At 42.7% G+C, this 21,254-nt stretch overlaps 1 protein-coding gene and 1 pseudogene across 6 annotated transcripts; both read right to left on the reverse strand.

Moving 5' to 3' along the window:
* Nucleotides 1-4,142: 4,142 nt before the first annotated feature.
* Nucleotides 4,143-15,861, reverse strand: LOC136474637 (WAT1-related protein At3g45870-like). 6 transcript variants are annotated; one of them, XR_010762976.1, is made up of 7 exons: nt 15,502-15,861; nt 15,292-15,408; nt 14,920-15,214; nt 14,161-14,316; nt 13,747-13,898; nt 12,096-12,235; nt 10,819-11,994 (listed from the first exon to the last, which is right to left on the reverse strand). XR_010762976.1 is itself a non-coding variant. In XM_066472201.1 (6 exons), exons 1-6 carry the CDS (start codon nt 15,723-15,725, stop codon nt 4,235-4,237), a joined length of 954 nt encoding a protein of 317 aa, XP_066328298.1. In that variant the 5' UTR covers nt 15,726-15,861; the 3' UTR covers nt 4,143-4,234. The 6 variants fall into 6 exon arrangements, 4 of the variants coding, with proteins under 4 accessions (XP_066328298.1, XP_066328297.1, XP_066328295.1 ...); XR_010762975.1 differs by having other exon boundaries at nt 10,819-12,008; XM_066472201.1 differs by lacking the exons at nt 10,819-11,994; nt 12,096-12,235 and adding an exon at nt 4,143-4,244.
* A 1,469-nt stretch (nt 15,862-17,330) lies between these two features.
* Nucleotides 17,331-19,987, reverse strand: LOC136474639 (WAT1-related protein At3g45870-like; annotated as a pseudogene).
* Nucleotides 19,988-21,254: the final 1,267 nt, after the last annotated feature.

The following is a 21,254-nucleotide window of genomic DNA, read 5'->3' on the forward strand; positions in this document are numbered from 1 at the left end:
ATTGCTCCACCTCATGGTCAAGTGATGGTGATGATAATCGATCCACTGCAAGTTCACTTGACAAGGTTGATGATGATGCCACAAGTGTTGCACATAAAGATTCTACCTCAAGCACACTTGGTGGTGATCTTGATGATGATGGTTCATGCTCGGACCATGATTGTGATGCTACTACAAGCTCTTCTATATCACCACATTGTTTCATGTCACAAGGTGACACCAAGGTATCAAATGATAATGTGGTTGATCATGTTGATTCATATAATGAGCTTGTGAGTAGACTTGCTAGCATGACCATGTCTTTAGAAAATGAGAAAGCTAAAACAATAAAATTAGAAAATAAAAACTCATTTCTAAAGAACTCTTGTGAAGAACATAAGAAATTACTTGATGCTTTTAAATCTTCACATGATGAGCTAAAATTGAATCATGAGACACTACTTGCATCTCATGATAAATTATTAGAACAATATGCTTCTCTCATTAAAGTGTTTACAAAGAAACTTAAAAATAATGAGAGCTCATCACATGGATCAAATGATAAATTGAAAAATATTGCTAACCCTTGTGATGTAGGCAAAAAGCATGTATCCATCTCTTGTGACGATTTATTAGATATGCCATGCTTTTCACATATAGATGCTTGCTCTACTTCTATGTCTTGTGAGACTAACATTTTAAAAGAGAACATTGAGCTCAAAAGTGAAGTGAAGAAATTGAGCAATAAGTTAGAGAGGTGCTACAACTCAAAAGTTACCTTTAAGCACATGTTGAAGACTCAAAGAAACTATGGTGACAAGTGTGGCCTTGGCTTCAAGAAGAAGATGACAAAGGGCGAAAGAAAGAGAGAAAGAAAGATGAAGAAGCTACAACAAAGAAAGCTCTCTCATACCATGTGCTACTGGTGTCATAAAGCGGGACACCTTGCAAATGGTTGCCCTAACATTGAGAAGCTCAAGAAGATAAAAGAAGAAGAGAGGCTCAAGCATATGAAGTGCTTCAAGTGCCGCACTTGGAGTCATCTTACCTCAATATACCCAACCAAGCAATTGGTGAAGCAACTAGAAGGGCCTCAACCAAGGCCACAAGTTGAGCAAGAGAAGACACCTCAAGAGCAAATCAAGATAAACCATGAAAATGGTGGTGATTTGATGACAAAGAAGAAGAAAACTAGAAGGGGTGGAAAAGCAAGAGAAAGAGCAATGCGTCCAAGGATGAATCAAGATGCAAAGCACATGAGCAAGAATAAAGAAGAGAAAATAGAGAAGATTGCTCACATGAGATGCTATAATTGTGACACATTAGGCCACCTAGCTTCAGGTTGTCCAAACAAGCTTGAGAAGAAGGCTCAAGGTAATAAGGACAAGCAAGGCAATGAGAAGCACAACATGAGCAAAGAAGAAAAGGCTCAAGCAAAGAGAAAGTGTTACTCATGCCGGGAAAGGGGACACATGGCACATTCATGCCCCCTAGGTAACACTCCTAAGATTATTTCAATTGATGATGATTCTATGCTTAGGAAGGATGGTAATGGTACCTCTATGGTTGCTATTGCAAAATATTCCGCTACTCATACTAAGGCTATGCCTAAGTATGTTGCTCCTAACTTGAGGACCCAAAATTGTTTGGGTACCATCAAAAAGTGGATGATTGATTGTAGGTACTATTGGCATTGGAGACTTGATTCAATTAATTTTATATTGATCATCATATGTTGAGTCAAGATATGAAGCCTAGTGCACATCCAAACCCAATGCCAAGTGAAAATTAAGTGAAGTTCATGTGCTATCAACATACAAGTGTCATATTCAAGTTGGGGTGATTTATTAGAATATTTGATGGCTTGCAAAAATATTTGAGTTGAAACTTGCTAATTAGATGATCATGAGCTAACCAAGGTATATCTCTTGTTGATCATTTCATTTGGATGCATATGAGTTGATTGAATTGGATAAATATGCAGTGTTGCTTGCTATAAGTTGATTGAATGGATAATTGCTTAGTAATCAAGTTTGGATTAATTTGTGTTGGATAAATTCATGAGATAACATTTAGTAAGTGGATTGAATGGATTTATATCGTGTGAAAGTATTCAAACAAGTTGGTTTCAAGTTTAATTCATACTTGATGAAGTATAGCTCAAGTGATTGAAATCTGTCCTATATTGAAAATCTGAGCTAGCTGTGATCTTAGCCATGTTTGAGTGATTAAAACTTATTGGATTGGCATGAAAATTAGTATACATGCTCTAGACTTATGTTATGAGATACTTTAGAAATTTCATGAGAATTGGATAAGAGATGCCTTAGTTTTGGAGTGAAACTTGTCAGCTATAGTGCAGCAGTTTTCAGCATGTAGCAGTGGTGGAATAATTGAAATCTGGTAGCAATCTAGAAGTCAAATGAAGCTCAAATTTTTACGGCTGCTAGATAACTAAGTGAAGCACATATCCACCAAATTTCGTGGTATTTAGATTTGTACTTTGGGAGATATGCTTATTTCTTTGAAAGGTACAGAATCTGCCAGAAAAGTAACAAATGTTGGATTGATCTAGAGTCACTTTGATTAAAACGTCCTCAAATTGAAAACATGTTTAAGAGTAATTGAGGTATGTAAGTTGGTTTTGAGATTATCTAAAAGCATGACAAGATATGAGTACAAGGCTATTTGATTATGGAGTGTACTTTGCACACTTTTGGTACTCAAGATGAAAATCAAGATCAAACTCAAGTTGAAGATGAAGTTTAAGTTCAAGTGATGATTGGAGATCATTTGGTAGAAATAAAAGGACTTAAACAAGTAGAAAGAAAATGACTTAAAGAAGGAATCAAGATTACTTATCAAGTTAAGTCCATCACTTGGATCAATCAATAAAGTTATTTCAAGTGAGTGTCAAGAATGATTTTTGGAGAGATGTCACTTCTCCCTAGTGTAGGGGCTTGCCGCCTATGTGTAGGTGAACCAAATATGGTACTTGAAAGACTAACATGGAAGTGATGATCCGAGAAACATTTGAGATGCTTAGTTGAAGTAATCAAAAGGGTTGATCAAGAAAAGCAAGCAACACCCAAAAGAGAGCTAGTCATGATATTTCAAGTAGTATTCTCAAATTGATGCTCTCACACAAGTAAAGATGAAAAGAAGAAGCAAGCCAACCACAACAAGAAAGTGCACCTGATCATAAGTGGTATTCATTTCATATGGGTGAAGAGTAAAATTCAAAATGGTGTCTATTGGTCTTCACCAAGCTTATAATTGGACTTCACATTGCTATTGGAGTAATAAATTGGAATCTATGTGACTATCCTGTACTCCAACATAGCAAAGATATCATTGTAATGTGCATGATCATTTTAGCCCCGTTCGCTGATCTAAAACTTGGCTAAAACTGGCTAAAAAACATTGTTCCGGCTGAATTGTTGTGAGAAAAAAATACTGTTTCGGCTGAAAAAAGAAGCCGAACAAGTCAAATATGGGGTAAGCCGAACAGGGCCTTCATCCCTTACTAGTATGTGGTTAGTGCATATAGTACATGCTTCATACGATCATGCATAACAAATAAAATGTTTAAATTCATAGCCTACCACTATTGCTTGAATGATAAATTGATCTATTGGTTAGTATATTAATTTGTTCATGAGCTAGTAAAACCAATTACTTGACTTAATTTGGATTGCTAACAAGTGACAAGTACAACATTGACAAGATAACCCTTGCAAAAGATATGAAGAAGCTTGCCATTGGTTCAAACCGGACTTGGAAGCTTAAGCAAATCAATTTAGTTCAAGTCAACCATAGAAGCTCATGAGAGTGATAAGAGTACAAACACAAGACAACAATGTAAATGGATATCTAGTTTGTTTGTTACAAATGGTATCTAGACTCAAGTATTTCATCAAGAATCTATAAGTGATGTCTAGATCAACTCACAAGTGATATCCCATAAGTGGTACTCATGAAGATAGCAAATGTTCAAAAAATGATTTTTATTGATAGATCCAACAAGTGGTTCCATACTAGAAGATTCTTTCAAGTGGTATCACATCTACACATGGCATCAATCATGCAAGACGATGGTTCCACAAGTGATCCTCAACTCTATGTGATCATCAAATAAAGAATGCATCCCTCACCCACAAGAGCTCAAATGTATCAAATGGATGACACATGCTATCACATAGAGGGAGGTGTCACACAAATTGATATCAAGATCAAAGATCCTATGTGTGGTATCTCAAGAAGCCCTACACAAGATACAAGTGGTACAAGTTAAAAGTGGTATCTTCAAGTGGTGTCATTCCAACAATCAAGTAATGTCCATAAAAAATGCAAGATTCAAGCCTGAACCATCTACCCCAAATACATACCTTTGCATCAATGAAAAGAACACCTTTTTATGGAAATTGATGACAAAGGGAGAGAGATTGTACAAAGATATGAAAACTTTAAGATTAAGATTGTAGATATGAAAACTTTGGGAGAAATTAAAACAAAGAAGTAGAGGTTGGATATGGACATAGACAAAGAGAGAGCAACATTGAAGAAAAGAGATGGATCAAAATTCTTGGATAAGAGAAGCACACAAATAGGGGGAGCAAGCTCATGAACTTTGATTGATTGCATTTGATATGTGCATATTCATGTGCTTCCTTGCATTGCATAATTTATTAAATTTAATATGCATGCTTATGTGAAGTATGCTAGTTGTAGAATTTGATTGATGAAATGAAAACTAGCATGCATAGGATGATAGCTAGACACTTGGTATGTTTTTCAAGTAATGTTGATCGCACGAGGTATCTAGTGATTTTATTTCTAAGTAATATCTAGCTAACCATGGTGCTAAGGATGAACTTAAAGGTGCAACTCCAATTGATATCACGCTTCAAAGGTTTACTCTATACATCTTAGCATCATTTAGTAGTAATTACTCTCCCATAATTTCAATTTATGCATATGTGCGAGCTTCAAAACAAACACTCTAGCACATATGTAGGGAGAGCTAATACTACCATTTTGGGTTTGTTGTACTTGTCCAAAATCATTTACACATGGTAAAATTGCTTGGGCAAGCAACATAAATCTAAAAGAGCTTAATTTTCATATCTTTGTAGAGTTGTCATCAATTACCAAAAAAGGGAAGATTGAAAGGTCCTTATGTGGTTTTGGTAATTGAGTGACAACCCTAGGTGGACTAATTGTGTTTATGTGAGATACACATGTGATTAGTCCACAAGTACATGTGTGTGAGCAACATATGCCGTGAAGGTGAAAATGGTTTGGAGATGTTGCAAAGCTCACACATGTGATGATGAAAGAGCTTATTGCACATGAGACATGACATTGAGTCATGTGATCAAGGTGGAGAAGATCAAGACAAGACTTGGGTTGATGGACCGGTTACAAGCGTGAAGGGCAAGTCGGAGGCTTTGGAGCGATAGACCGCATGGTGGTGAAGCTTGAGCACGACTTGGCGCCGACGGACGAAGGCAATGATGAAAAGCAAGTAAAGTCAAGATCGATGAATCAATATGATCACATGATGATATGAAGTGGATCATATCATTATTGATCATGTTGGTGCATGTGTTGCATCAACATTGGAGGAGATGGAATGAAATGTGCAAGACAAAGGTATAACCTAGGGCATTTTATTTCACCGGTCATTGGTGTGTAGAGAAGTTGATGACTGGATTTAGGATAGATGACTGTACTATCAAGAGGGGCAAACTTGTTTGCATATCGGTCATCTAGTGCCATTCGAGTGATCTAACTTTGCATCATCACTAGGATCAAGTGCGTGGCAAGTTGAGTGGCTAATCCTTTGGAAAATGTTGTGAAGCTAACACACATACACATGGTGGTGCATACTTGGTGGTGTTGGCACATTTACAAAGGAAGAAGCTAGAGTTGTGGTGAATCAACTTAGAGAAGAGAAAAAGATTTTTTAGTGTACTCTGAACTATAGGATGGTCCTTAGATTGGAATATTGTTTTGATCCATTGTGATTTGGATCAAGTATGCATGTGAGATGTGTAGCCCTCTGAGTAAGCTTTCCAAAATGTCTAAGATCATCGAAATTGGAGTTCGAAGCTAAGAGTTATAGCTATTTTAGCACTGAAAGGTCTGTGACCGGACGCTGGCGTGAAAAACGACCGGACGCTGGGGTCCAGCGTCCGGTCAGCACCTACGAGTCCAGTAACAATGTTCGGTCAGTGTTTTTAGCGTGTCCAAAAGCGACCGGATGCTGGGAGAGTCCGGTCAGTGATGACCGGACGAGTCCGATCGCTGAAAACATCGTTGTAACCTCTCTGTAAGTGACCGGACACTGGATTTCAGCGTCCGATCAGTACGCGCTTTGCCCAGTGAAGAGGTAACGGCTATTTTAGCCCTTGGGGCTATACAAGGAGTGTGTGGCCGGCCTTAGGCTGGTTGCTTAGCACCCTCATGCCTATGTGGCTTGTGTAGGAGTGCTTGGGTGCCCTCTAACTCACTTGTGCTTGCAAGAATGCGAATCAATTGCGAGTGAGTGTGATTCTAGTGCGTTTGCATTGTGAGATTGCATCGAGTGGCACTAGGTGATCGAGTTGCAAGTCGGTGGTGCTTGTTTACTCTTGGAGGTTGCCACCTCCTAGATGGCTTGGTGGTGGTCTCAGTCGAAGCCCGCAAGAAGCTTGTGCGGTGCTCCGGAGAAGAGCTTTGTGAGGGACATTATGCTCGCCCCGCGGGAACCACGAAGAGCAACTCTAGTTAAGCATATCATTGAGCTACCCTCACTTTTGGGGTAGGTTCTTGCGGTGCTCGACGTGCGGGCTTGGCGGATGATGCTAATTAGCCGTCGAACCACCAAGTGAGCGGTCGACACAATTGGGACATAGCGTGTTAGCAAGCACGTGAACCTCGGGAGAAAATCACCGTGTCAACCTTCTTTCTGTTGGTTTGCAATTCCCTTACACAAGCTTGTGATTACTTTTATATACATTGTGCTTGTGTAGTTGCTCTTGTAATTAGTTAGCTTGTGTAGCTCACTAGTTACCTTCTTGCTTGTGTAGCATAGAAGTAGCTCCCTTACGTGGCTAATTTAGTTTATGTAACCTTGCTAGTCACTTTGCTTAGTTTGTGTAGCTAATTATTTGTGCTCTCTAATTTGGCATCGGTTACCTTGTTATTGAGCATTGCTAGTGAGCTTAGTTGGATTTGTGCTTTTGCTTACTAGCATGTGTAGGAGCTCCCTCATTGCTTGAAATACTAGTGGCATAGGTTTGTGTGACCTTGCTCCTAGAATTGGTTAGGTGAGCTCTAGTTAGCCCGGCACCTTTGTTGCTTAATTAGGATCTTTGCAAGGTGCTAGAGAACATAGATAGAGGGGTGTAGTCTTGGCTAGACCGATAGTTTTAATTCCGCACTTGTTTTAATTAGCCGGCGTGATTAAGTTTTAGAAACAACTATTTACCCCCCTCTAGTCGCCATCTCGACCCTTCAGCTGTGATAAAGAACACGATTGAGTCTGCAATTGTAGGCTCAATCCTAGAGTGTGACAAGGTCACCGAGTACCTCGATAGAATAAAGAGTCAATTCACTGGCTCTTCAAAAACATATGTTACCCAGCTGATAAAGCAGCTGGTGATAGAGAGGTACTCTGAAAATGGTGGCAGAAGAGAGCACATACTAAGAATGAGCAATTTGGCATCCAAGCTAAAACCAATAGATCTGGCTCTCAAGGAAGAGTTCCTTATCCATCTAATTTTTGCTTCCTTGCCAAAGGAATTTGATACTTTTGTTGTCAACTACAATATACAGCCCGAGAAGTGGGACTTAGAGAGGCTCATGGCTATGTGTATGCAAGAGAAGGAGATAATGAAAGCTGTCAATGGTGGCACTATCAATTATGTGAAAGACAACAAGAAAAAGAATAATAATGCTAACTCCTCCTCAAAGTTAAAGGAAAAGGGTCACATGATGTATCAGCCTCAGCAGAACAAGTTCATAGTAGAGAAAGATCAGTGTCTCTATTACAAGAAGAAGGGACATTATAAGAAATATTGTCTCGATTACTTAAAGATGATCGTGGCAAAGAAAGGTGAGAACATTATTACGTTCATAAATGAATCCTTGTATGTATAATATTCAAAATCTACTTGGTAGATTGAATCAGGTGCAACTGTTCATGTTGCTAATTCCTTACAGGGATTCCGTTCGATGAGGATTACGCAAAGAAGAGAAAGACACGTTAAAGTTGCAAATGGAGTCCGAGCAGATATTGAAGCTGTTGGCGATCTTTCTCTGGAGCTTGCTGATGGCTTCACACTTTTACTTAGAGATATACTTTATATTCCCTCTTTATAGAGAAACTTGATTAGTGTTTCATGCTTGGACAATGATGGATACGATTGCAGTTTTGGAAATAACAAATGTAAGATAACATTTAATAATGCATATGTTGGTCTTGCTATCTTATAAAATAAGCTTTATTTGTTATCACTACGTGATGATGTGAATGTTATATGCGATGATGGGAACGTTGCGTGCGACAATGAGAATGTATTCTCGTATACGGATGTAAATAGAAAACGAAAGAGAGCTCACGATGCGTCGTTGAAATTATGCAACTGTCGTTTAGGCCATATTTCGAGGGCGGGAATAGAAAGACTAGTTAAGAATGATATTCTTCCTCTATTAGAGTTATCAGATTTAGAACAATGCAAAGAATGCATAAAAGAAAAGTACATAAAGAAAATTAAGAAAGATGCCAAATGATGCGCATGAATTTTACAGATTATTCACACAGACATCTGTGGTCCGTTTCCTATAATAGTGTGGATGGTTATGATTTGTTCATAACATTCATAGATGATTACTCCCATTATGGCTACATTTATCCAATCAAAGAAAGAACAGAAGCATTGGATAAATTTAAGATATTTAAGACAGAAGTTGAAAACCAACACAATTTAAAGATTAAGATAGTCAGGTCCGGCCGTGGGGGGAGTACTACGGTCGGCATACCCCATATGGCCAAGTTCCTAGACCTTTTGTAAGGTTCTTACAGGAGAATGGCATAGTAGCCTAGTATTCTACAGCGGGCGAACCTCAGCAAAATGGAGTAGCTGAAAGACGCAATCGTCCCTGATGGATATGGTGCGCAGTATGATAAGTTACTCCACCTTACCGTTGAGCCTGTGAATAGAGGCGTTAAAAACCGCCATTCATATTCTCAATAGAGTACCAAGTAAGTCGATGCCTAAAACATCGTATGAGTTGTGGACAGGAAGAGTACCCTCACTAAACCACTTATATGTGGGGGGAGTCCTGCTGAGGCTAAAGTATTTAACCCAAACATTGGGAAGCTAGATCCCAAAACAGTAAGTTGCCATTTCATTGGCTACCCAGAAAAGTTAAAAGATTTTCGTTTCTACTGTCCAGACAGACATACAAAGTTTGTGTAAACGAGACACGCTGTCTTCCTAGAGGCTGAAATGATGAGGGGGCATGGTAGCTTGAGAAATTGATCTTGAAGAGAAGTGGGTGTGTGTTCCCACTCCGATGATTCATGAGCCATTTTTCTCACTACCTACTGTCGCTGCACCAACAGTGCAAGATACTGTGGTGCCAGCACCTGTTGTTATTCCGCCTGTGGCAACAATGAATGACGATGAGGAACCTGTTCTTTAGGATCCTATAGAACATATTGCCACACATGAGGGGGAGCAACAACGGCCTCAAATAGAAGATGTGTCAAATGTGGAGGCCCCTAGGTCTTAAAGAGTTAGAAAATCACTTATTCTTGCTGACTATGAAGTATACAACATTAAGGAATTTCAAATAGAGGATGATCCCACCTCATTTGAAGAAGCCATGAGAAGTCATCATTCATCAAAGTGGCTTGAGGCCATGGAAGATGAAATGAAATCTATAAATGCCAATAAAGTTTGGGACTTAAAAATAATTGCTAAATGAGCCAAAACAGTAGGCTATAAATGGGTCTACAAAATAAAACTTGACTCTCAAGGGAATATAGAGAGATATAAAGTGCGACTTGTGGCAAAAGGCTTTACGCAAAGAGAAGGGATTGATTACAATGAAACCTTTTCTCCAGTCTCATGTAAGGATTCCTTCAGAATTATAATGGCATTAGTGGCACATTACGATTTAGAATTACATCAGATGGATGTAAAGACGACATTTCTCAACGGGGACTTGGAGGAAAATGTTTACATGGCACAACCGAAAGGTTTTGTCATGGAAAGAAAAGAACAAATGGGATGCCGCCTAAAGAAATCCATTTATGGATTAAAACAAGCTTCAAGACAGTGGTACTTGAAGTTTGATCAATAATAAGAAATTTTAGGTTTAAAAAGAATGTAGAGGACAATTGTGTCTATGCAAAGTTTAAGAATGGGAAGTTTATCTTCCTTGTCCTGAATGTGGATGATATCTTACTTGCTGGTAGTGATGTCAGTCTACTACTAGAGACAGAAGTTTTTGTCCTCAAAATTTGATATGAAAGATCTTGGTGAAGCTTCATTCATTCTAGGAATCGAGATTCACCGAGATAGAAGTAAAGGGGCATTAGGACTGTCACAAAAGGCATACATAGAAAAGATCTTAAAGAAATTCAATATGCACAAATGTAGTCCCTCACCTGCTCCTATAGTTAAGGGCGACAAATATGAGGATTTTCAATGCCCCAGTGAAAGATGACCATGATGCATAAGAGGGGGTGAATTAGGCAACTTAAAAAACTAACTCTAAACTATGGCCTCCTTTTTTTTAACCCTAGCAAAACATATGCAAAAGATAAACTGTCTAAATGTGCAACTACTGTTTTGCTAGTGTATTGCTATCTCTACCGTAAAAGGAGTAATGTAAACAATATAAATACGGAAGCTTAAAGAGCAAGGTAGAGATATGCAAACTCCTGTCGATGACTCTGGTATTTTTACCGAGGTATCGAGAAGCGCCCAAGCTTCCCCCTAGTCCTCGTTGGAGCCCCTCGCAAGGAATCCCTCGCAAGAGCCAAGCTTCCGGTCGGGTAACTCCGTGGATAGCCTCGGGCCTTCCCCACGCGCAAGTGGGTCTCCGACGTGCCTTCCGGCAAGCCTCTTCCAGATGCTCCCCGCTGTCTTCACTATCAAGCTTCCGGCCAAAACGCCGTGGGCCTGGTTCCCTCCGGTACACGATGGCTGCCACACCACAAACGCGGTTGGTGTGATCTCGCAAGACTACAAGCCCCTTCGATGTACAACAATGGTGCGCGCAAGCACCGAGTGATAAGAGGTATGCAAACCTCACTAAACACTAGGCCTAAACCTAGAGCAAGCGCATAAGCAGTGGTCTAATCAACCTAAGCACTTCGCAAAGCACCACCTATGCTAATCACCTAATGAAACACTAAGCACTATGCAAGTGAAGATCACTAAAATGGTATATCAACATCCTTGGCATGTTTCCTCAGCTCTACACCCCTCAAATGGCCGGTTGAGGGGTCTATTTATAAGCCCCACTGAGAAAATAGCCGTTGGGGATGAAATTCCGCTTTTCTGCTACTGACCGGACGCTGGAGTCGTCCTGATCGGACGCGTCCGGTCGTCCCGACCGTTGGAGCCGCGAACAACAGATCGGACGCTGCCAGCGTCCGGTCACTTGCCACTAGACGCGTCCGGACGCATTTTCACCGCTCTGGAACCTCTCTGTACTCGACCAGACTCTGCTGTCCTGCGTCCGGTCGATCTGCCACCAGCGTCCGGTCACGCCTGTTGCTAAGCCTCTTGATCGGAGCGTCCGGTCACTTTTCTCCAGCGTCCGGTCCAACGTCCGGTCACCTCTGTGAGCTCGTTTCTTCACGATCTTGCGTACGGCTTGGTTCCTATCTTCGTGCTTAGACTTTGCTTCATATCTTGGGTCTTCTCTTGTGCTTCTAAGGTCTTGCTTGAGGTGTTGATCATTGGATCATCACGTCGCCTTTGTCCAAGTCACGTCTTGCATCCTATTGAACTACAAAACAATCACTTGCAAATTTATTAGTCCAATTTGGTTGTGTTGATCATCAAACACCAATATCCAAAGTAAATGGGTCTAGGGTCCATTTTCCTTACACCCAGGAATCAGTATGAGATCGATCAAATGAAAATGGTTCCATATGCTTCAGCTGTCGGAAGCTTGCAATATGCTCAAGTATGTACGCGCCCTGACTTGGTATTTGTTACCGGGTTACTTGGTAGATTCTAGAGCAATCCTGAAACATAACACTGGAAATTAGTAAAGAAAGTCTTGCGTTATTTGCAAGGAACGAAAAGCCTCATGATGACGTATAGAAAATCAGATTCACTCCATATAGTGGGATATTCAGATTCTGATTATGCGGGAGATGATAGAAAATTCACGTCTGGATATGTATTCACTCTCGCAGAAGGAGCTATTTCATGAAAAAACTCAAAGCAAACCGTCACTACATCGTCCACAATGTATGCTGAGTTTGTAGCGTGTTATGAAGCAACGGGGCAGGTGAACTGGTTAAAGAAGTTCATACTCGGTTTGAAGGTGGTTGACGACATCTATAGACCACTTAAATTATACTGTGATAATAATCCGGCAATATAGTATGCTCACAACAATAAGTCAAGTGGTGCTGTCAAACACATTGACATAAAGTATTATGTTGTGAAAGATAAAGTCTGGAATCATGTCATAAGTCTTGAGCATATAAGTACTTAAAAGATGCTCGCGGATCCGCTTACAAAAAGCTTATCACCCAACGTGTTCAGAGAACATGTAGCCGGCATAGGTTTAAGGGAAAGCCTATAATTTCTGAACAAAAGAAGGCCCAAAGTTAAGTATCTATTTCAGAACAAAGTGGGGTGTTATAGTTGTTAAATCTATCGGCAATTGACCGTGACGATGAAACGTGCACTATGCGCTAATCTGTAATGGAATGAACAAAAGTAAATGATATGAAATTGAAAGATGGTAGGAGATCAAGACGGAGATTGTTAGATTGATCTCTAATCCCAAACTGGGCCCAACAGCCTAGTTGGGCCTTTGATCCGCGCCCTGATCGGGGGCGCCCATCCCACTATGGCTGTAGGGCCCCTGTCAAACTGCGCAATATATAGAGGTGGGGGCCGGCGGCTCTGAGTACGAGGTTCGCCTGAGCCGAGCTCCCCACCGAAACCTAAACCCTAATCCCGATCAGAGAGGGGCGCAGCCAGTGACAGGAAGCCACCAACCGCGCCGCCCCGCTCCACCGACGTCGACGACTTCATTGACCTCTTCCCCGAACGTCGCTGCCTGTGCGCAGACTTCACCGACGAACGAGATGGCGGCTTCTGGACCATCTCCCTCTGCGGTGTCAGGTTCGACACGATCTTCTTCTATTCCTCTCTGTTCCTCTACTCTCGATATCGCATTCACAGTATAGAGAACCCGCTAGACCTAACCCTAGATAATCTTTTCGATCACAACACCCAGGTCACAAGGTATAAACCAGAGATGATTAGAAGTCCTCCAATAATACTGCAAACCAATAATGCCGATTATACATCAGAATTTGGATAAAAAGAGATGAGAAACATGTTACAAAATAGTAGGTTTACCGATGTTAGGATATGAGTGGAACATCAATATGCAACAAATTTATGTACTGCATCTGTTTATCTGACACTCTGGAACAGTACTCTTCACACAAAAATGAAAAGAAAGGCTAGGTGATTGAATTGAAACGCAGAACAAATGATATATTCATCTTACCTTCCAAGGTAAATTGGGCTTCCCAGAAATATCATAGACAATAGAGCAGAGACCACTGGCTGAAGAGGGTTATAAAGTGCCACCATAGCAGGGTCCAATATTTTGTTGGACCATGTCAGTAGGACATAATTAAGAGCAGATGCCATGACTCCCTGGAATAAAGGGGGGAATGTGGAGTTTGAGTAGCAAAAGGCATGCATCATTGCATCAACTACTTAATTCATGGTCTACAAGACTAGTGCAAAGTGCAGCCATAATCTCCTCCATACACAGCATAGATACAGAATCTCAACCTCATAGTCACATACATGGGATCTTACTCCACTGCGTCAGTATATGTATTTGATGTAAGAATGTTACATGCAAAATGACACACTAGGAAGACATAAGAACAGTAAATAATTGAAAACTTACAGCATATACAACAGCAGCAAACTCAGATTGAGTCAAACTCCAATCGTGTTTATCGTTTGTTGCAAAAACTCCTGAAATGACCATTAAAACCACCCCAAAGAAGTATGAGTATGCAGTCAGTGACAGACTTGAAGGATACTTCACCAAAATTGGAGCCTGATACATCAAGACACAGACATGATAAGAATAATAGTTAAGTGAGCTTTCTGTGAAACATAAACATACTAAGAAAGTGAAAGGCAAACTCAAATGCAAGTATGTGGCATAAGATAATGTTAATCCAATGATGCCAGATAGATTATCTCCTTTTATAAAGACTAATTCAAATCACTACAGCAAGTTAATTTTTTCTCTGCCACAAATCATCTAACTGTTATCTAAATCTTGGGCTATATTCAATATTGAATGCTCTGAATCTCTGATTAGAGGCTGGCTACATAGCATGTATGGTGTGCTCCTACAAGAAATAAGGTAAACTTTCATCATTGTTACAGCTGCAAGGCAGCAAGGGTGCCAGGACTCCAGAAGGGAAGGCTACCAGCAAGCTATTAAGGCTGAAACATATATCAAACTATATTGCTCTCAGAGTCTCGGTAGACAGGATCCATATAATTCTTCATCTTGAATTACTGGTAGAACCCAAAGAGACATGCAGAACTCACACTGGATCGACGTTTGATTGGAATTTAAAACCTATAGTATCAAGCACCCCAAATGTTAGACAACAATATTTCTCAGCAACCTGAAAATCACTAATACCTGCAAAGCAAGATAAGTAGCCATACATAGACAGTTCCCTATCAAGCAAAGTACTCCAATGTGAAACTTTTCCAGCCCAAATGGCATGAACAAAGATATTACAGGTCCGTCAGACTCAGGCTGTGACATGTCAGCTATAACACCATGACTATGAACATCAAGAAGCTCAAGCTCGCTGCTACCAAACACAGCTGGGCCTCTATAGAGCACCATGAGAACAGCTCCCAGCACACAAACGACTGTGCCACCTATCTTGGCTCTGCCTTCGTTTGAGCCCAGGCTCACCGTTTCGGTCCTGAAACACGCGGGGTGTTTTAAGTTCAAAAGCAAGTATGAGTGTGAAGTTTGGAGTATCGCGATTGAGAGACTGACCCCATGATGAGGGCCAGGATGAAGGTGAAGGCAGGAATAGACGGCTGAATGGCGGCCGCGTAGGTGGGGTTGGTGTAGCTGAGGCCAAGCAAGAACAGCAGCTGGTTCCCAAAGACGCTGCAAACCAAAGAAAGGAAGCATCAGAGCACGGAATTCCGTTGCGGATGAATCCCCTTTGTTGTAGCCGGCTTGAGTGAGCTGGTGGCTTACCCAGTGAGCCCGATAAGGAAGAATGAGCCGACGAGGCGCCAGGTGAGAGGCGGCGGACGCGCCTGCGCGGGCGAGACGCGGTGCTGGAAGAAGGAGAGCGGCGCGAGGACGGAGAGAGCGAGGAGGTCCCGGAAGACGCAGAAGACGACGCGGTTGACCCCAACGTTGAGCGCCTGCTTGGCCATGACGTGGTACCCAGCGTAGACGAGCTGCACGCCCACCATCGTCAAGTGCGCCCGCCACCCCTCGCCGCCATCCCCCGCCGATCTCGATCTCCCTCCGCCTCCGGTGGGCGGTCGCCGTCCCTTGCCCTTGCCGTCCACTTCACTTCTGGTGGGCTAGGCTCGTGTTAGGTTGCTCTTCATCGTTGGTCCCCAATGGGCTAGTCTATATGGAAGCGGGTTGTTATTTTCAAAATTTTCGAGTCCACGCTTCGTCTAATGCCTTACCTACAGTCAGGTCCATTAGAGCATCTACATAGAAGACTCCAACCTAAAAACTAGTTAGTGAGGAGATACAAAAATGTGTTTTGGGATTTTGAATATCTTCTCTCCAGTAGAACGAGAAAATCCAATCCCCAATAAGAAAAATAGTGGATTAGAGGAGGAGAGGTCTCCTCTTTATTTGAGGGGTGGCAGGCTATGATTTGAGAGACTGAGAAAAAAAAATTCTCATTAGAGTTGGGTTTGGGAAACTGCTGGAGGTATAAGATCTCCAAAATAACATTTTTTTCTCATTGGGGTTTTGGAAAGGACTGCTGGAGATGTTCTTAGCGCCCCCACCACCAAAAAAAGGTTGATAGTTGATACTAGGTGGTCAGGTCGGACGATCTGTGAAAGTATCATCCATTCAACATCCTCAAAGTCTCTTATTACGTGCTTAGAGCATCTCAAGCAGGAGGCCTCACATCAAGACCCCTACTTTTGATTTGAGTGCTTCCTTTATTTTTAGCAAAAAAAAAAAAACCCCTCAAATCCATCACAACAGACAAGGACACACTGATATCATCCTTTTCTCTCTCTTATCTACCGAGATAGTATGTGAGAGGAACCGCGTTGGGCGGGACTTTGCCACAAGCTTGGGCAAACTCCCTGATCATCTCTTTGCTCGTTACTTTTAACCTCTTCATACGTTTTGGGCTTCAGGAGACTTCGCCCCTTGCTGATGAAGGGTGCCTTTGATGATGTGTGTTTTTTTTCTAAAGCTTGCCTTGATGATGGGTGGTGTAAGGTGAGTGATAGGGTCGACAGGCTGACTGGTATTGAAGGGCAAACTCCCTGATCATCCTCGGAGCATGGACTCTATGGAATGGAAGCATGGGAACCGTTATGTTTGTGAAGGTTTGGCGCCAAACTTATCGGGGGTGTTGCAGCTTGCTGCAGATGAGCTGCATTTACGAGTCTTGGACTCTTGGTCGGGCCTTGACGGCTTTTCCTTTTAACTGCCCTACCCCTTTGAGTAGTAGTTTTTCTTAATGTCATGGTCGATTTTCTTTGTAACAATCACAAGCGCTTATGCATCCATATGAGCTTATTTCATGGTACTCGTATCCATCTTGATTTACGTGTGTTAAAATTGAGGTGAAAATTAGTTAATCTTTAACCCTACTCTAATATATACGGATTGAGGTGGATACGAGTGCACCAAAACAAGGCCTAAGCTGAGGTTGTTGGTTGTTGTATTTAAGGTTCTTCACTAATTTTTCCTCTTCTATAATATAATAATGACATAGCTTTTCTGCGTTTTTTAGAGGAGAAAAAAGCATATGAATTTTCTACACATATCTATCGAGAAATTTTACAACAAGAAAGGTACCCAAAGGACGAAGATACTGGGTTCTGGGTACCTCCAACTCAGACCAGACCATCAGCTATTTATCTTAAGATGGTACATTCCACGAACTAGAAAGTGGCATGAAGGACTTAGAGGCCAGGTTTACACTATTTACTTCTTTAGAATCACTATCAAGGGGTTCCAATTCACATTTTGTATAAGATGGTCCAATGCCGCTCAACTTTTCTCTATGCCGGGCCCAGGTGACCAGATATAAACCAGAGATGATCAGAAATCCACCAATGATACTGCAAATAGACACGAGAGATTACATACTTCAGAGTTGATCATAAGAAATGGAACGCATTAATCGCTAGAGAATAAAGCAAAAGGTTAGGTAACTAAAAAGTAGAACAGCTAACAGACCTATCTATATACCTTCCAAGAATTGCTAGAGAAGATATAAAGCCGTTAGGTAATTAAAAAGTAGAACACATAGCAAACTTATCTATATACCTTCCAAGGTAAATTGGGCTTCCCAGCAAAAGCATCGACAGAAAGGCTGAGAGCACTGGGGTTGAAGAGGGATGTTCAGAGCCACCATAGCAGGGCCCAGAAGTTTGTTGGACCATGTTAATAAACAATTATTAAGAGCCGACGAGATAACACCCTGGAATAACGGAATGAAATTGAGTTTGAGTAGGAAAAATATTTGCTCTACATGATATATATTAACTTCCTTATTTTATCCAACAAAGACTACTGCGAAGTGCAACCAGTGCCCTCCTTCATTGTGCAACTAATGGGTGCAACCAGTTGCAGAACCCGATTCATGGTCGCAACTCCCAATGGGATGCAATTCAAAGCAATGCATCAGAAGCACACCTTCATATTAACTGATGACGACATGTAATGATGTAGGAATACAGACAATAAAAATTATAAAATGCTCATAACAGCTTCATAAGGTACATGTAAATTGGGTGCAAATCTTACAGCATATACAACAGCAGCAAGCTCTGATCGAGTCAAAGACCAGTCCTTTTTGTCATTTGTTGCAAAAGTTCCAGAAATGACCATCAGAATAGCTCCAAAAAAGTATGAGTATGCTGTGAGTGACAAACTCGAAGGATACTTCACCAAAATGGGAGCCTGAAACAGTATTACAACAACAATTAAAAGGATAATCATAAAAGATAATAAAACATTCTGCAAAATGGATTCTAGCACATTTACATCATAGCATGAGTTCCGGTACACTGAAAAGCAAGATATTAAACTTGAATTCCATCTGATTGCAACATAAATGTAATATTAATCGAAGGATGTTGGACAGACTGTCTCCTTATAGACTAATCTTTGTCACTACAGTGGATTATAATTTGCTCAGCCCATGGCTAAGAATCTTTGGCTGTTCTCTTACACTCAAACAAAATCCAGTTCTTAATGTTGTGATGGGCTGATGGCCAGTTGGCCCCGCATCATGTCCTTTCTAGGACAGGGGGAAGATGCGAGGAACAATGGCTGTATGAGTAGGGGAGTTTGGATCTAACAGATCCTTAGCTTTTATTTCAGATTTGCAAAAAAATCTGAGGACTCACTCAATCGAAACAGGGAGTAGAATGTTGTTCAATAGATAACGTTGCCAACATTTCTTATGCCTTGTCGAAATAGCTTACAAAGGCTTACTCAACTTGTGCTTCCAACCGTGTCAATCTTTCCTTTTTCAAGCAAACAATAGTATCGATAGAGAGAAAAAAACGATTAAAATGCATAAGCAAACGAGTGGATTGACAGCCAGCAAATGACAAGTACAGAAATACCTGCAAAGCGAAATAAATAGCCATACAGAGACAGTTCCCTATCAAATACAGCACTCCAATATGCCACTTTTGCAGCCCAACCGGCCCGGTTGGTTCAGTCTGTGACTGCAACATACTAGCACCGTGACTTGATAGCTCGAGCTCGCCGCTACCAAACAGCGCTGGTCCCCTGTATAGCACCATGAGGACAGCGCCGAGCACACAGACTACCGTGCCACCAATCTTGGTGCGACCCTCAGTCGAGACCAAGCTCACAGATTCAGTCCTGCAACACGCAATTTCTTTTTTGAAGCAAACAGACAATGTTTTTGAACTCATAGCAGAAGTAGACTCGAGTGCGTTACATGAGTGAGCGAGAGACTGACCCCATGATGACGGCTAAGATGAAGGTGAAGACAGGAATGGACGGCTGAATTGAGGCGGCGTAGGTGGGGTTGGTGTAGCTGAGGCCAAGCAAAAACAGCAGCTGGTTGGCAAAGATGCTGCAGGCCAAACATGTATAGATCCGTCAAGAGCAAATTTGCAAGCCACGACAGCAGCACTGGTTGCAGATTCAACATTGCGCGGTTGCGCCAAACCGAGTGAGTGGACTTACCCCGTGAGACCGAGGACGAAGAAGGAGACCAGGAGCCTCCAGGTAACAGGTGGCAGAGCCTTGACGTGCGAGCCGCGATGTTGGAAGACGGCGAGGGGCGCGAGGACGGCGAGGGCGAGGAGGTCGCGGAAGACGCAGAAGACGACGCGGTTGACGCCGACGTTGAGCGCCAGCTTCGCGACCACGTGGTACCCGGCGTTGATGAGTTGAGAGCCCACCATCGCCGCGTGCGCCCGCCTCCCCTCGCCGTTCCGCTCCCCGGCCGCCATCCCCGCCGAAGCCGATCTCCCACACGCTTCCGGGTTCCGCTCCAGTCGTCATCTTGAATTCCAATTCAGTATGGAGAGTTTACTACAATCGATTGGGCTGGGCTTCTTTGTTGGTCAAATGGCTGGGCTAGTTGTCGATCAGCATCTTTGGGCTGAACAACAACTCCTGGTCTCAACGGCCGTTGTCGGCAGCCACGGCCCAAAGTCCATGGCAGCAACTCAGCGCCGGAGCTGAAACGAGCAATCTGGTTTGGGCTGGGCTGCGCAGAACTGCCATGATTCATCATGGGTCGCATTTCAAGTTTCACAAAGTTTTTTTCTGTCTGAAAAATGAACATGAACCTGATATTTTAAAGGCAAAATTTGCCAGGAGACATCGTTAAAGTGTGGCTTTTGCCACAAACCACCAGAAAAAATTGCATTTGCCAAAAACCGTTACAATTTCATGTATATTTCCCGGTAGACACTATAGTTTATATAATAGCATTTTTATCTCACATAGGTAACAAAACACATAAATTTGGACAAAATACCCCTGCTCTTCACTAGTTTTGTAGGACCCAAGCCAAGCCTCGCCGGTGCCCTCGAGCCAAAACCTCGCCGCGCTGCCCATTGGCCAACAAAGAAGCAGCAGGGTGACGGGTCCACATGCGAGTTGCGACACTTGCTCCGCCCGGGCGTGCGCCCGTGCTCGTCGTGCCGTCGCGGCGCCCGGCAATGTGCTTGCCGCGAAGCCCGCTCTCGTCCTTGCCGCCTGGTCGTGCGCATGCGCTCGTCGTGCCGCCGCGAAGCCCGCGTCCGTCCTCGCCTCCCGAATGTGCGTCCATGCTCTCCGCTCCGCGCTGCCACGCCGATCCTGCCTCCCAGCCACGGTCTCTCCACACCACTAAACCGTTCGCGATGCCTGACAGTATGCTCACCGCGAAGGTTGAGTCTGTCCTCGCCGCTCAGGCGTGCGCCCATGCCCGTCGTGCCGCCGCGGCGCCCAGCCATGTGTTTGCCTTGAGGCCCGCTCCCGTCCTTGCCGCATGGGCATGTGCCCGTGCTTGCCGTGCCGCTGCCACGCCCTGCCACGTGCTCGCCGCGAAGCCCGCGTCCCCACCGTCTGGCCGTGCGTACGTGCTCGACTTCTCGCCGCGCAGCCGCATCATTTGCGCAGCCCAGCCATGTGCTCACCGTGCGGGATGACGCCGCTACCAAAAAGTGCAGGCACAGTCGGCGGTGGAGAGGGTGCGCAGCGCCGCTGTGGCCTCTCGTCATTTTTTCCGTGCGAGGCTGCGAGCGAACGAAGCT

The sequence above is a fragment of the Miscanthus floridulus genome, chromosome 8 (assembly GCF_019320115.1).
Source record: "Miscanthus floridulus cultivar M001 chromosome 8, ASM1932011v1, whole genome shotgun sequence".
NCBI lineage: Eukaryota > Viridiplantae > Streptophyta > Magnoliopsida > Poales > Poaceae > Miscanthus > Miscanthus floridulus.